General features: G+C 47.2%; 1 protein-coding gene across 7 annotated transcripts in view; it reads left to right on the top strand.

Moving 5' to 3' along the window:
• The window catches only part of Ralgps1 (Ral GEF with PH domain and SH3 binding motif 1), a 237,828-nt gene that overhangs the window by 31,154 nt on the left and 191,157 nt on the right, over window positions 1–15,517 (top strand). For 5 of the 7 annotated variants that reach the window (XR_005976336.1, XM_041674129.1, XM_041674124.1 and 2 more), the window contains 3 exons: window positions 2,317–2,427; window positions 5,661–5,768; window positions 11,630–11,680. Coding sequence is in view for 6 of the 7 variants with exons in the window: in XM_041674129.1 (XP_041530063.1) it covers window positions 2,371–2,427; window positions 5,661–5,768; window positions 11,630–11,680 (216 nt within the window). In the remaining variant the exon portion in view is untranslated. The remainder of the gene's footprint in view (window positions 1–2,316; window positions 2,428–5,660; window positions 5,769–11,629; window positions 11,681–15,517) is intronic. The other 2 variants (XM_041674127.1, XM_041674128.1) reach the window with 2 other exon arrangements.

The raw sequence follows: 15,517 nt of genomic DNA, 5'->3' as shown, positions 1-15,517 counted from the left end.
GCCATCTCCCCGGCCATGGCAGCATCCTTTGGAAGAATTAGGGAGTCACCAGAACAACTTTAGAGAGCCTCTGGTTTGGGCTGTACTCAGAAAATTGGTGTCCAGGCCTGGCTCCCCTGAGAAGACCCACAGAGTACCAGGCACATACAGATAGGAGCAAAGCCTGCCTCAGTCTTGAACTTGGAGTGGACTGGCTGGGCTGATTTGGGGCAGTCTAAGAGGCCTGACCCCAAATTACTATGGCCGAGCTCTTGAGCTGGGTTTATCTTTCTTTCATCTCTTTTAGGACCCTCTTCTGGAGCTCCTGTGCCCTTCACAGGGGTTCTGATGGAGGGTTTTCCTTGGTTCTGGGTCCCATCTACATTTCCTTTCTCAGCTTATCATGCTGTTCGCTCCATTACTGCAAAGGGAATGGCAGGCAGGCCAGGTGAGGTCCTGTTGTGAAGCTGAGGGCACTTCCTCTCATGTATTGTGTGGCAGCTTTACAGCCCCAGGTCCCTCATTTCTGGACTATACTTGTCATCGCCCAGATTTAGAACACTCTCTGCTCCTCAAAAGTACTCTGTATCTGTGTGCAGGCTTCTCCTGCCATGGGCACTTTATTCCTATACATTTGCCATTTCTGGGAATTTCCTAAAATGGAATCACACTGTACATTCTTCTGCATCTGACTTCTTCCACTGGCATGACATTTTGAGGTTTGAGCATGCTGTGTGGCTAGGTTACACTGCCTTGATGTTCACTGGATGATGGACTCTGACCTGGCTCCAGCTCTTGCCGATAGGAGTGCTGCTGTGTGTCTGTGGGATGTGCTCATCCTTTGCAGCAGATGCTGGGATCAGATCACTGGGTTGTCCTAACTAGTCAAGAGCTGCCAAGTTATATTCTGAGGCAGTTGTATCATCAACAATGCACGAAGGCTTCACCCCAGCTCCCAGTCACTTGATATAGACTGTTTTTGTTGTTGTTGTTTTTTTCTGGTTCTGGCTATCTTATTGGGTATGAAGTAGTGTCTTTGTGGTTCTGGTTTGTGTTACCTTAGGGGCTTTCCTCTTATTAACTCTGTGTGTGTGTGTGTACGTGTGTATGTACCCATGGAGGCCCATGGTATTGGATCTGCTTTGTGTTTCCCTAGGGGCCTTCCCCTTATTAGCTGTGGTGTGTGAGTGTGTGTGTGTGTGCGCGCGCACGTGCGCGTGTGTGCGTGCACCCACAGAGGCCCATGATATCGGATCCTTGGAACTAGAATTACGGCAGTTGTGAACCACCTGATGGGTGCTAGTCCCTCTGACAGAGCTCTGAACCTCCGAGCATCTTTCCAGCCCTTCAGGATGGCTTTTTCTCATCTTCCACAGAATCACCATGTCCTGAGTCAAGTCCCCCCAGACCTCTTCCACCTCTCTGTCTCTTCCCTGATGACAGCTGCACCATCTTTCAGTGCCTTGCTGTAAACAGCTTGGTCTAGTCTGGCTGCTCTCACTGGCCACGCAGGAGTTTCTATGGGTTCTGTTGTTGCTGTCTCCCTGCCTGTCTCCCCTTTACCACCTCGGCTCAAAGCCCCCTGTTCCCTGGCAACTGCAGTTAGCTTCCATTTCTCCACTCTCTGCTGAGAAGCTGCTGGTGGCTTTTGGTGTTCTAGGAGGTGACAGATGCTCTCTGGAGCCTGTGTACATGAGCAGTCCAGGCAGAATAGCCAGACCTGACATTCAAGGATGTCTTAGGTGACACTGCTACTGGATAAAGTAAGCAAATGCACCTCTATGTGCCTCAGTTTCCCTTCATAGTAAATGGGCAAGACTTAAAGGCCTCTCGTGGGATAGTGGAAGGGGACGATAAGGTAGAGGAGTCCAGCACATGGCTCTTAGTGAATACTTTGTGGTATTGGTTGTGATGGCACAGCATGGTGTCCAGTTTCTTCATCAGCCTTCATCTTCTTTGTAATACATGTCCTAGGGCCTGTGAGGGCCAGGTACATCCTGGGATGGATGTGTAGGTGGGACCCAGTGATCTGCTGCAAGGGGTGGGATGACTGGGCAGGAATGTGGGTTCATTGCTGCCACAAGAGTCAAGGAGCAGAATTCATACAGCTGTTAAACATTGGCAATTAATCTAGCATTATCTAGGTGTATGAGCTCAGTAATGGCACAGGCTCACCATGTTCCACGGAGGGAAGCAGGTACCCAGGTTCTATGGGCCAGCCTGAGCTTGAAGGATACCAGCTCACACCTTTCTTTTCAGGTCTCTGGGTGATCTTTTGGAGGCTGGTGTGGTTCTGTGGGTTCAGGGTAGGTTTTTATGGGTTCCTTTGCCTTGCAGGCAGGTTATGTCACCAGCAGAGGTGGCACCGAAGCTCCCTGAGGCCTGGAGACTATGTACAAGAGGAATGGTCTGATGGCTAGCGTGTTAGTCACCTCCGCCACTCCACAGGTATGTAGGCTGTGGGAGGGTACCAGGAGAGAGGTCCATACATGGGGCCCTGGCCATGAATACAGGTCTTCTGAGGGCCTGCCACTCCAGGCAGGAGGTTTGGGAGCCTATCAGCCGTGTGGATGGTGATGTTTTCTGAAGTTGTTCTCTCCAGTCCAGCCATGGCAAGTGTTACATTCCATTTTGGTGGCAAGAAGGGATCAGACTTTTCCCAGGAAAAACTGTTGTTGATTATAAATAAGCCATGTGTTCCAAAATGAGGTCAGACAGACGCCAGTCCAGCTGGCCATGGAACTTATTTACCTTGCTTCTTAGGAACCGGCTGTAAGGACTGGTGGTCTGCGTGGCCTAGGCAGGGACTCTGCATGAGGTCTGGGATTTGCTTTCCCAGCTCAATAATGGTACAGACACACAGAAGGAGGAATGTCATCTGAGGCTAGTACCTCTGTGTCTAGATGTAGTGCTGGCTCCTCAGAGATGCTGGTAAAACAGGGTTGGGTCTGAGCATCCCACAAGGAGTTTTGAAATTTGACCTCAGATTAACTAACCAAAGGTCATAGGAATTAGTTTCTTATCAGTCTTTTAAAAGAAATTTGATTTTATTTTTAGTCTTGAAACCACATTTATAAACGCCTTTAAATACATTTTAAAAAATTTTCTTCTTAAATTATATGTTTATGTTCATATGAGTACAGTGCTCATGGAGGCCAAAAGAGGGCATCAGATCCCCCTGGAGCTGGAGTTACTGGTGATGGTGAGTCTCCTGGTGTGGGTGCTGGGAACTGAACTCAGGCCCTGCTCTCTGGAAGAGCAGTCTGTACACTTAACCACTGAACCATCTCTCCAGTCTCATCGATGCCTTTTAAAATTTCCTAGGAGACCAGAGTAGTTAATTCGGAGTCATCCTTGTTGCTACTGTCACCATTGCCAGCAAATAGTTTGGGACAACTTTTGATTCAATAAGTACCCTTACCTGAGGGCTTGGGGTGTTGCAGCAATGCGCTAAGGCCTTACATCCAACTAGAGGAACCAGACTTCTGTTTGTATCTGTAACTTACACTCCTTCTCAAGTAAAATAGTCTTCTTCTCTGGCCTGTGTATGTATGTATGCACGCATACATAGATGTGTATACTCACAGCTACCCTGTGCATGTTTGGCCCTCTGTGCAGGGGACCCACCAACCATGCATCAAAAATGTTTAACAAAAACTTACTCCTGCACCAAGTATGTGCAGACTGTTGGTTCATTTTTCTCTGAACAGCACCAGTGACTCTTTGCACAGCATTTATTTTGTAATAGGCATTAGCCATCCAGAGAGGATTCAGAATATGTGGGACAACACACATAATTCTATGCTAGGCGATTTTATGCAGTGCAGATTTTGATATTGCTCAGGGCCTCCATGTATGTGGCTGTAAGTACCAAAGTATGTTTGGAATGAGTGCATACATGAAACTTGAAGTACTTAGCAATGTGGTGACGGAATGACACACATCCATACACACCCAGCTCTCTCTATTTTTGGTATGCACCCCTTTGTCAACTTGTAGTTGAGGAACCCAAAGCACAAAGAGGAGAAGAAACTGGTTCCCACTTCTGGGCAGGTGGCTGACATCCCAGCCCCTGAGCCAGCATGTCCTGGGGAGGGAGGAAGTTGTGGTGGTAGGTTCTGAAAGCGGGGTGATTTGGGTTTGTTTGGGAACTGGTGTTGCTACTCTGGAATATGGTATTTAATAATACAGTTTTGTACCTGATGAGACACAGCAAAATGATGTCAGTGCCTGAGATCAGGTGGCAGCTGATATGAGGCTGGCATTCTATGCGGGCCTGTGTGCCTGCAGAGCCAGCATGGTCTCTTACCTTCTGAGACCACGTGGAGTTTCAGTGTGGGAGCCTCACCTATAGACACCTCAGGCCCAGGCATGAGGTGGGCCGCTTGCATTTCTGCTCCACTTCCTGACCTCACACTGTCATAATTATTAGCTTTCTTCCGTGACCTATAAAAACACCCTAGTTTCCAGTAAGACTGCAACATTTCCCCAGATAGAAAGTAAAATAAAAAGAAATTAGCAAAAGTAGATTCCTTCACCCCCTACTCTAAGATGGAGGAATGGACAGAAACCACAGACTCCTCCATGAGTAGAGATGGATAAAACCACTTATGGACAGGCACAGGTTTGGGTGGTGAGCCTGATGGAGTGTCCAAGTAGAGCGTGATGAAATGCAGTCATATTAAAGAAAAGGTGTGTCCAGCATTTTGGTACCTTCAAGAGGGGTGGGCTTTATGAACTCCATCCAATTTGGGTTTCTGCTTGTTTCCCTGTGGGAGGCCCCGTCCATACACGCAGGACTCAGTGACCCTTACATGAGGAATTCTCCCCAACAGTCTCTGAAGCTCAGCAGTTAGCTCTCAGCTCACAAGCCAGCTCTGTGTGTGTGTTATACCTCCAGAGCCAGCTTCATCATTTGTGTTACAGTGACCTGCACTAACCAGCCAGACAGAGAAAAGGTGACCTGAGAGAGAGCTCCGAAGTTAAGAGTACTGGCTGCTGTTGCAGAGTTTGATTCCCAGTACCACAACCTATAACTCCAGCTCCAGGAGATCCAGTGTCCTTTTGTGGCTTCTTTGGGTACCTTGTGCACACATGGCACACATGCATATGCATAAATGAAACAAAATCTTTAAAAATGAAAAAACAAAGTCAACAAAAGGGATGATCTCCTCGGGTCCCTGAGTCTGGAGGCCGTTGTGAGGGAGAATTAGGCTAGGGTTCTTCTCTCTCTTTTGGGTGCTGGGGACAGAATTGGGCCTTGAGCATGCTTGGTGAGTGTTCTGTACTGAGCTACACTGCAGCTCTGGTGTTGGACTCTCCCCTGTCGTTACAATGCTGGCCAGAAGCTGTTAGGGATAGTGGTCCAAGGTCATTTTGGGGGTTCAGATAGCAAGCTTCACATTCCGGCTTTCAGCTTTATGGGAAAGGAACCGTGGAGAAACACTGTCAACTCTGCTTGTTGACCTGTAAAATGGGAACACTGCCATGTACATGTAGAGAACCGTGAGGACTGAGATGGTGTGGGAAGTGCTCTAGAAATTAGCGTGGAACAACGTGATAGCAGCAGGCACCTTTCATCCCGTGAGCCTGTCACTCTGTCTCCATTCTGGGGAGGTTTTGGGTGGCAGCAACCTCAGGCCAGACCAGTTAGGTGGTATTTCTCTTTGCCTTCTCCACAGGGCAGCAGCAGCTCAGACTCTCTGGAGGGCCAGAGCTGCGACTATGCCAGCAAGAGCTATGATGCTGTCGTCTTTGACGTTCTGAAAGTGACTCCCGAGGAGTTTGCTGTAAGTGACGTGGAACTGATGTGGATGGTGGTTCTGTTACAGGGTGGTGGAGGGAGTCACTGCTCTAGGTTTCTGCCCAGGTTGGGAATACCACATATGTTCACAGTAGGAGAGCAAGTGATGGAAAAGAATGCTTTGGGTTTATAATTGGCTGCCTTGGGTGGGACCTAGAGTGCATCTGCACAGTAAGAGAAGGAGCAGAGCTCAGTGCAGTTTACAAAGCACACACAGTACACAAACAGGCACATTTGGCAAAGGGTTGGGTCTGCTGCTGACACATATCACAAAGCCAGCCATGTTGCTCGCTACACTTTCGGCTGCAGACACCATGCATTTGTGATTCCGTTTTTCTCCTTCTTGTTTGCTTCCACCTTCTGCATGTTTATGTGCCATCTCCTAGAGCAATAGGCAATATTATTTTTCTTCAGCCTGTCTTTGGTTTCTGGATGATTCTTCGGTGGGGCAGAGCTGGCCTTTCATTTGCCATGATGTTTTCCTCTCTTGGGGTTTTGTTAGGGAGGGGAATATTGGCTCTGGGGTGACTTCAAACCTCACTCTGAGCACTGTTCCAGGGCCGTGTTTCTCTGCAGAGCTATGACTAGTCCCTGACATTCTCTCTTTCTCTCCTCCCTCCTTCTTCCCCTTCCCATTCTTCCTCCTTCTTCTTCCTGGTCCCCATGGTACAGAGGCTCTATGCCAACTACAGGTGGATCATTACTATCTATATGGCTCTGACTGCCAGCCAGCAGCTTCTTTTTGTAGAGTCTGTATTCCCATTCTGAGAATTCGAGGTTTCTCAAATATTGGTCATGGCCTGTTTGTAGCTCTCTCTGGCTCATTGTGGCCTTCTGTGGTTCTTGTCATGGCCTCCCTTATCTCTGGTCATGACTCTTGTGGCACTGGTTGTGGCTCCTGTGGCTATGGTCATACATAGCTCTCATGATTCTGGTCATGGGTTCCTGTGGCTCTGGGTTATAGCTTCCATGGCTCTTGTCTTGACTGTGGTCATGACCTCCCATGGCTGTGTTTATTATTCCTGTGTCCTGGTCATGGCTTCAGTGGCTGTAGTTGGGGACTTTTGTGGTTGTGGTATGTGGCCTCCTATGTCTCCCATAGTTTCGTTGTGGCTTTAGGAGCACTCTCATTGTAGCTTTTGTGCCTCTGGCCACGGATCTCATGTTTCTGGTTGTGGTTCTGGTCATGTCTCTCATGGCTTGTGGCCTCCCTTGTGAGCTAATCTTAACTCAGGAGTACCTTTGGAACTGACGGCTTAGTGTCCTTTGAGTGCTTGCGGCTGCTCATCGGCAAAGGGATCTAATGGCAGACTTTCAGGTACCTTATATAACACAATACAACATTAACCAACAACTTCTGTTTGCTTTCTTGGGAAAGCCTTACATGAAAGCTCTGGCTAGGATGTAAGGATTTGGTGTGGCACTGCTAGGAATATGTATATTCATCATAAACAAAAACATTTTTCCCTTTAGCTAACCAATTAGCTTCTCTTAACGACATAATACCCATTTTTTCTTGGGGGTGCGGGAGATGTACAGTGCTCTGATAGGCCCCTTCCAGGCTGTAGCATTCATCCCTGCAGAGATGTCATACAGTATGTAGTGACTCACCGTTTCTCTTCAAAGCCTGGCTCAGTGTTGAGTGGCCCAGGTTTTTAGGGATGGAGAAAAGCATAGCAGGCATGGCCTAGTGACTCTGAGGTTTGACTAGTGCTCCCTGCTCAAGCTCTCCTGGGTGAATTAGTACCTGGAAGCAAGTGGGGAATGGGACCTGACCTCACCTTGTAGGCCCCTAGCATGTGCCACCCCCACCCCTCCACCCTGCCCTTTGAGAGTAACTGACAGCTCTGGAGCCTTCATACCCTGGGGGATGGGTTGCTCAGCAGCAGCCTTTGAGCAAGTTTGGTGTGGTAGTAAAGTATTGTGACATTGGTGACCTGCTGAGTTTTACTTGGATATTTGTCTTGCTAGAGACTTTGCATCCTTTCTGATGAGAGCCGAGAGGCAAAAATGGATGTGGGTCTCTGAAAAACCTTCTTTATGTTAGGAACAGACAGCCCCCCATCCTGGGACCAGCGCTCTTGGTGTGTGGTTTCTCCCCCTTTGTGTGTACATGTGCACGTGGTGTACATGGGTATATATGGAGGCCAGAAGTCAATGCTGGGTGTCCTTCCCTATTGCTCTCCATCTTACATTTTGAGACAGGATTTCTCTCTGGCCTGGGACTCACAACTAGACTGGACTGCTGGCCAGGGAGCTCCAGGGATCTCACTGTCTCTGCCTCCCAGCACTAGGATTAAAGACACAGACTGTCGTACCCAGCATTTTCTGAGCATGCTGGGGATCCAGGCTCAGGTTGAACAGCAAGCACTTTACCACATCAGCCTGTCTCTACAGCCACTGATGTGTCTTGAGAACATCTGCACACTGTTTCTGACTGACAGCCTGAGCTGGGATCAGGATGTGAAACTGAGACCATTCAAAGAAGCTTGGCTGATATGTCATCATTGCAGTAGCTCCCCTGGAAATTCTGGGGTGAAAGGGGGAGAATATCTTATTGTTTCACCAGCTGGATTTGGGCTCTTCTCTTAAGTGTCATTCCACACACTCCTAGTTCCCAGCAGACTGGAGGGACATGAACTGGAACCACATGAGAGATGGAACCAAGATGCCCTGAGCTGTTGGCTCAAATCTCCTGTTTTCAAAGGCCTTTCTGCTCTTGTGTTGATCCGCAGTTGATCCAGGTGTGGCAGCATGTGGTGGCTAACAAGCTCGGGGGATATATAGCAGCAAAGGTCACAATTGTTTGCACTGCCCAGGATGGAGCTTTGTGTTATGTGGGCTTGCAGCACTATTACAAGCCACTCTACCCGGATCACAAGGACAGGGTGTGCAGCTGTCACACACCCATTGCCACCAAGGGGAAAGCACAAGAGCTAGGATTTTCATCTGGTGCCTTATTATTCTTGATGCCAAGCTTCCATTAGTGGCAACATTCCCCCTGTGCCCTGGGAGGAACAGCATGCCCACTGTACAAATCTCTACCCATTTCCCTCCCATTAGACTCTGAGGATGCTATGCTTTGGTCTGTGTTCTGTGCTTTTTAGCAGCCCAGTGGCTGCAGAGCACCTTGGAATTGTGCCAGGAGCTGGCCATAGTTCTGTGCCTGTACCCCAGCTATGGTTACAGGTAACATACTTTATGTGTTGCCATTTTTTTCCTCCAGTGTTGTCTTGATATAAGGCTTTTTGGTAACACAGTGTAACAGCTTCTGTTTCCTCTTCTCTAGAACAACTTTGGCATGTGAATGTCCAGCCAAGGCAGTGGGCCTTCTGTCCAGGCTCCGGACTGCATTCACGCGGTCGTTCAAGAGCCCCGTCTCTGTGGTTGCATTAGTGCATTTTCCATTACCCCTCGATATGTGCACACACACAATGATGTATTTGTCACATTGGACATTTTTTTATCTCTTATTTTGAATTTCTGCCCTGTAGACTGCAAGATCTGAATGTGTCTCACTGGACAGGTTCAATAGACCATGTGTTGCAAAAGCCCATGGCTCCTCTTCCCGGCCTGTCTCAGAGGCAGGTGGTAATTGACACCTGGTTCCAATGTGACACACAAAGGCGAGTAAGTAATGAAGTTACCTTGGCCCGAAGAATTGTTATGAGTGACGCCTTTCCCTGGTCCCTAGATGAACTTTTGGCCCCGTTAGTGAAATCAGTCTGTCTGCTGCTCTGGGAGGACCCTCTTCTTTTCTTTCCACTCTGCAAGAGTAGCACAGAAGAGAGGGCAGTAGGACTGTTGTAGCCATGCCATACTTCTACAGGTTCTCAGAGCTACCGCTTAACTTCTGCTCTGGTCTCACTGATGGCTCGTGGGATAATAAGCAGTTCAAGACCTCATATGGGGGACTGGAGAGATGGCTCAGAGGTTAAGAGCACTGCCTGTTCTTCCAGAGGTTCTGAGTTCAATTCCCAACAACCACATGGTGGCTCACAACCATCTGTAATGAGATCCAGTTACCTCTTCTGGCCTGAAGGGATACATGCAGGAAGAACCCTGTATACATAATTAATAAATAAGTCTTAAAAAAAAAAAGACCTCATATGGGGTCTGTGGACACATCTCGAATAGCTCTCTACCATGTAATTTTGGGGAGGTAGAGGCTTCAGAAGAGAAGTCTATATATGCTACTATTTATTTAAATCTGAGTAATAGATGCTGTCTCTATCATACAAGTTTTAAAATAGTGTATCTACAACCTTTTTAAATTAGGTAAGTCATACTTGAAACAAAAACCCAAGTAGCGTAAGCATTTCCAAACTAAAATGTTTTTCTTACGCCATGCCTCATCTTCCAAATGACTGTGATCAACTCTGAGGTTGGAAGTTCATTTTGTTTTCAAAGAGAAGGGCTTGGACTTGGATCTATGAGGAGGGATGTGGTAGGAAAGATAGCACAGAAATTTATTTCTCTCACCATCAGTAAAATCCAACTCAATTAAGATGACTTGAAACTGAAAGTAGTAGAAGAAATGGCAGGGGTGGAGACATGACAGGGGATGCTTTTAGGTCAGTGGTTCTCAACCTGTGGGTCATATATTAAATAACCTGCATATCAGATATTTACATTACAATTTGTAGCAATAGCAAAATTACAGTTATGAAGTAGCAATGAAATAATGTCGTGGGGGATCATTACAACATGAGGAACTGTGTTAAAGGGCTGTAGCATTAGGGAGGTTGAGAACCACTGCTCTAAGGGGTTGGAAAGGGCAAGACATGAAGTTAGTAATGGACTAATGGGGTTCTGTCAGACACAAAGACTGCCCAGCAAAGGAAGCATTCAGCAGGATGAAGGAATGGCCCACAAGGGTGGGAGAGAATATTTGCAAGCTATGCATTCACCACGAGGGTTAAGATTCAGAATATATAAGGAACTTCAGAAAGCTCTCCAGCAAAAAGCCCAAAGTGAGATTCATAACGGACCTGGTGGGCTTTCCCAGAGAAGGCATGTAGGTGGCTGGGGGACATGGAAGGATGCCCAGAAGTCATCAGGAAAAGGCAACTCAAATACTCTCACTCTCATTAACTCCAGGGAAAATGACTGTTACCAAAAAATTGAGAGATAGTAAGATGCAGAGAAAAGGACACCTGTGTGTTCTGCTGCTGTCACAGAAAGCAGTGAAGATGCTCCCAGTGTATGAACCAGCAGCCCAGCAAAGGGTGTATCTCCAGAACACGTGAAGTCCATACTTGTGTTTATTGTAGGCCTGTCCACAATAGCCAAGACGTGGAAACAAACTACGTTGGTAAACCTATGTATGAATAAGGAAAATGGGGCGCATACAGGTAGTGCGTTATTATTCAGTCGTAAAAAAGAATGAAACCATGTCAGTTGAGATAACACTGTTGGAACCATAGAATATTCTGGTAAGTGAAGCAAGCCAGGCTTTAGAAAGACATGTGCCACATGGTCTCCCTCGTATGTGGCATATAGAAAGGTTAGTCTCATGGAAGCTAGTGAGGAAAGGTGGTTTCCTGAGCCTGGGTGTGGGCATCTGGGAGGGTGGGAGGGTCAGGAGGGGGACCGAACAGTGGAGAAAGAAGTTCCAGTCTGTGTTAATACAGAGGATGAGCTGTGTACTGCAGAAAGCATGGAGGAGTTTGAATGTTTTATCAGGAAGAAGTTATAACTGAGAAGACAGATATATCTAACCTGATTTAAATGTGACATATCATACACGTGTGTCCAGACATCACATGGTACCCTATGAATACTAAACCTTCTGTGTTTCAGTATCAGTTTAAAAGCCTCTAACCCGGTATCTCTGTTCTCTTGTAGAGTCAGATCACATTGATGGACATCCCTGTGTTCAAAGCCATCCAGCCGGAGGTTTGTACCATCGCCATGTACTGCAGATGGCTAGGGCTCGGGAGGAATGGTCCTCTGGAGCCTCACAGAGTCACATGAGTCCATTTTGAGTCAGAAATTTGGGTTCTGCTGAGAAAGCCACCATCTGGCCCAGTCTGGCAGGGCAGACGGTTTGGTGCCCAGTCTCTACTGGGCAGCACATTTCCTTGTCCTTCTTGCCCCAGGCTGTCTTGGCTGAGCACTTGCTGTTGGGTACAGAGCTTTCTTCATGCTGATCCCACATCCTGGTGGCTGCCTTGCTTCTGCCCTGAAACTAGTTGCCACAGCAAACCCTTGCATGTTTATAGTAAAAGCATATGTGCATTTTTAGAAGTGATAGAGGGGGGAAGAGTCAATGTGGGTCTTCAGAAATGAAAATTTCTGGTGACATCCTCGAGTTGGTAAGGTTTTAATTATTTTAACCAGAGTTCCTTTTTTTTTTTTTTTTGCTAGCAAGTAACACAAGTCCACTTCAGAAAGGTGAAGGGCAATGAGAACTTTCCTCCAGGGTCCATATATAGAGAGAGCTACTGGGTGTGGGTGTCCCTGCCGTTAGCTTCTGCTTCCTCTCTTCCTTCCTCTCCATCTGCACATGTGGCCCAATTTGACCTCCCCCAAAACTCTGCATTTACAGCTTTCTAGACTGACAACACAGTTGTCTGTCTAGCTCAGTTTAGTCATGTGGCCAAGGGACTGTGGTCAAGATGAGCAGACAGTGCTGATATGCCTTGGGGTGAAGTGCAGGCAGGGAGACAGCTCAGAAGGGCCTGCTGCAGCTATGGTGTGGATTAGAGTATACCTAGCTTTACAGTGATTGCATGTCTTAATGGAGCCAAACTGTCTAGGCCAACCTCAAGCCCAGCCCTCCCACAACACAGGAAAAATCCATACTACTGGCTGACTGTGAAGTAATGGTAACATCTTAAGGTTGTTCCCAGACATTAAAGTGCATTGCGTTTTCCTTTAAAATTTTATTTTGGGGCCAGGCATTGGTGGCACATGCCTTTAATCCCAGTACTCAGGAGGCAGAGGCAGGTGGATCTCTGTAAGTTTGAGACCAGCCTGGTCTACAAGAGCTAGTTCTAGGAGAGGCTCCAAAGTTACAGAGAAACTCAGTCTCAAAATTATATATATGAGGTGTAAGTCTCAGAATCGCTAGGGCAGCTGTCAAAGTATGGGGTTCCCAGACTATCACCCCTGGACCTGAATCTGCATCTCTGGGTTGGGCCTGGAACCCAGTTGGTACTATTTCACAAAAGTCAACCAGGTTCACCAGAGTGAAGAGCCACAGCCAGCTGCTCTGAATTACCTGGAACAACCCCAGGCTTGAGCTGCTAACGCCTATCACAAGTTCCCTAAAAGTTCCCTAAAAGCCCCTTTCTCATTGTTCAACAGTGGTTGACGGGAGCCAGGAGCTGTCCCCGCTTCTTTGCTGCTGCTGTGACTGCCAGCAGACTGAAAACTGGAATTTTTCCTTCTGGGGATGCCTGCCGTGTGGTGGTAGGACCACCCCAGAGTGGGAAGGGCATGAATAAGGCAGTTGTGCGATATAGGTCAGACTTCCCAGGAAGCAGAGGCCAGTGTGTGAGAGATGGATGGGCACTGAGTGAGCTGGGCTCCTAGCAGGTCAGCAGCCCTGTGGACAGTGCCTTTTAGGCCTTACTGTGCACAGAACGACAACGAATAGCAATGCCCATGTGCCTGGGCTGGAAAATGACTGATGTGCTCAGATGGAGTCCTCTAGAATCAGAGATGAGAACCTCAGCAGCAGATTTTAAAACCAATGGTCGAGGGCTTTGTGAAATACCAAGGCATTTGAAGGTTTGCTCTCATCTGGTGATTGACTAAGATTACTCTGAATTCAGCCCCATATAGATAATACAAATAATTGTGGCCATGGACAGTGTAGCCAGGACTTGACTCACCCCCATCTGAGTGCCTACTACTGCATAGCACAAGGCTTCCGCTTTGCTGGTGTGGATGTAGATTTGGTATCAGGGCTCATGGGTCCAGGAAATAGTTCCTGATCTTCCCCAGTGCTGACTGGGTTTGAGATGGTGACTGCACTTCTGGGGTTTCCCTGGAAGCAGGGCATCAGCTGTTTCTCCTTGTTGGCCATTTTGCTAGTGGCCCTAGATCTCTGCTTCCTCCATGTCCTCCTCCCAACATTAGGGAATTATTATCATGCTGTCTGCTGATACCATACTTGTTAATGTGGAGTTGGAAAACATGACTTAATAAAAGAGCACTCGGCAGGGCTTCTGTCTAGCCACATGTATGGAGAGATTCAGACATTTTGGGAGGATATCCATCACTGCTTCTGAAACAATGCCCCAAGCAGTGAGATTTTCATGCACACAGGTGTGTCATTGGGACTTTGGCAGAAGTGAGGAGATAGGAGAGACCTGAAACCCCATGAAGGACCCAGCACGTGGGTCCTTGAGTTTCTGATGCTGCTAGGAAGGCAGGTCCCTGTGGTAAGTGGTACTCAGGGCCCTGCCCACTCAGAGCCTTGCCTCTGTGTCCCTGTTCTGATACGCAGTGGCTCATTGCCTGTGTGCAGGCTTATAGCTGGATAGGTGCTGATGTGGCCTGTTTTTGGGTGGTATGGGGTGAATGTGGGCTCTAGGACAGGACAGGCACCTTGGGTGGGGTTTGCATTGGCTTCTCTCAGCTGCCCCCTGATATACCTGCTGTCACTGGCTTCCTTTTGTGTACTAAAGAAATCCCAAGGTTGCCATGTCAGTTCTGTGTTGCTATGTGACAAGCTACCAGGTAGACTGTGATCCGTGGCCTGGCTGGTCATGATTCAGGAGCTTATAGGAGGCTGCAGTCAGCTGAGGGTGTGGATAGGTCTGGAGACCTGCCTTCACTGTGGCCCTCCCATGACATCTGGTAAGTTAGTCCTGGATGTTGTCATGTAGAACCTTCCATAAGGCTGCTTTAAGGTTCTCATGGTGTGACAGTGTTTTTGTGGAATGGTGACTTTCCTTAAAAGTGACTTAAAAGCAAGGTAGAAGCCATAATGACTATGATCTGGCCTTGGAATCCAGGCCTTCCCTTCCCACAATATTCAGCTAGTCTCGCAGATCATCCCTATTTAGTGAGACAGGTAAATAAGGGTTGAGCACAGGGAGTTTGGAATCATGGGGACAGTTTGGTGTCACCTGTCATAGTTTCTTTGTGATTCCAAGACTTTAGTCATCAGGACTATGGTAAGTACTTCACCTCTTTGAATTTGTGTTTCTTCATTTGTTGAATGGGGATGATAAACACCATCCATGGAAAGTCATTTAAACATGGGAAATGTATGAAGAACACATGGCACAGAAACTCATTTAAAAATGTAATGTATATATAGAGCTGCACAAACAAAATACCTTAATCAAGAGCAGAAATATACATATACATATATAACAAAATTGACTTAAATTTGTATCAATAAACCAAAATCCATACCAATGCAAATCTCTGTATCATATCCCTCTTTAAATGTAAGCCAGCATTTATAAATAATATTTGGGAATATGGGCGTAGTTCTTCTCCAAACTGCTTATTGCTCTTTGTTGGGCGAAGTAGTTTTTGGGGGTGTTCACAGTGACCTTTTAGAGGGTCTTGGTACATCAAACCACATTAGTCTGGAATTATTTCAGAGGTTCTCATCCTCTATGGAAACAAAAGAAAAACCTCTTTCCCAAAGCAACATATCCTTAGACCCATATTTTGAATTCAAGATACCTTTAAGGATGCTCAATCGTGCCACAGGGACATGTGCTCAACTATGTTCATAGTAGCTTTGTCATAGCCAGAACCTGGAAA

This window comes from Microtus oregoni, unplaced genomic scaffold (assembly GCF_018167655.1).
Source record: "Microtus oregoni isolate MIOR12 unplaced genomic scaffold, Mior012 000025F_ref0000491, whole genome shotgun sequence".
Lineage (NCBI taxonomy): Eukaryota > Metazoa > Chordata > Mammalia > Rodentia > Cricetidae > Microtus > Microtus oregoni.
Note: the sequence above shows the minus strand (reverse complement) of the source record. Positions and strands in the feature narration are given on the sequence as shown.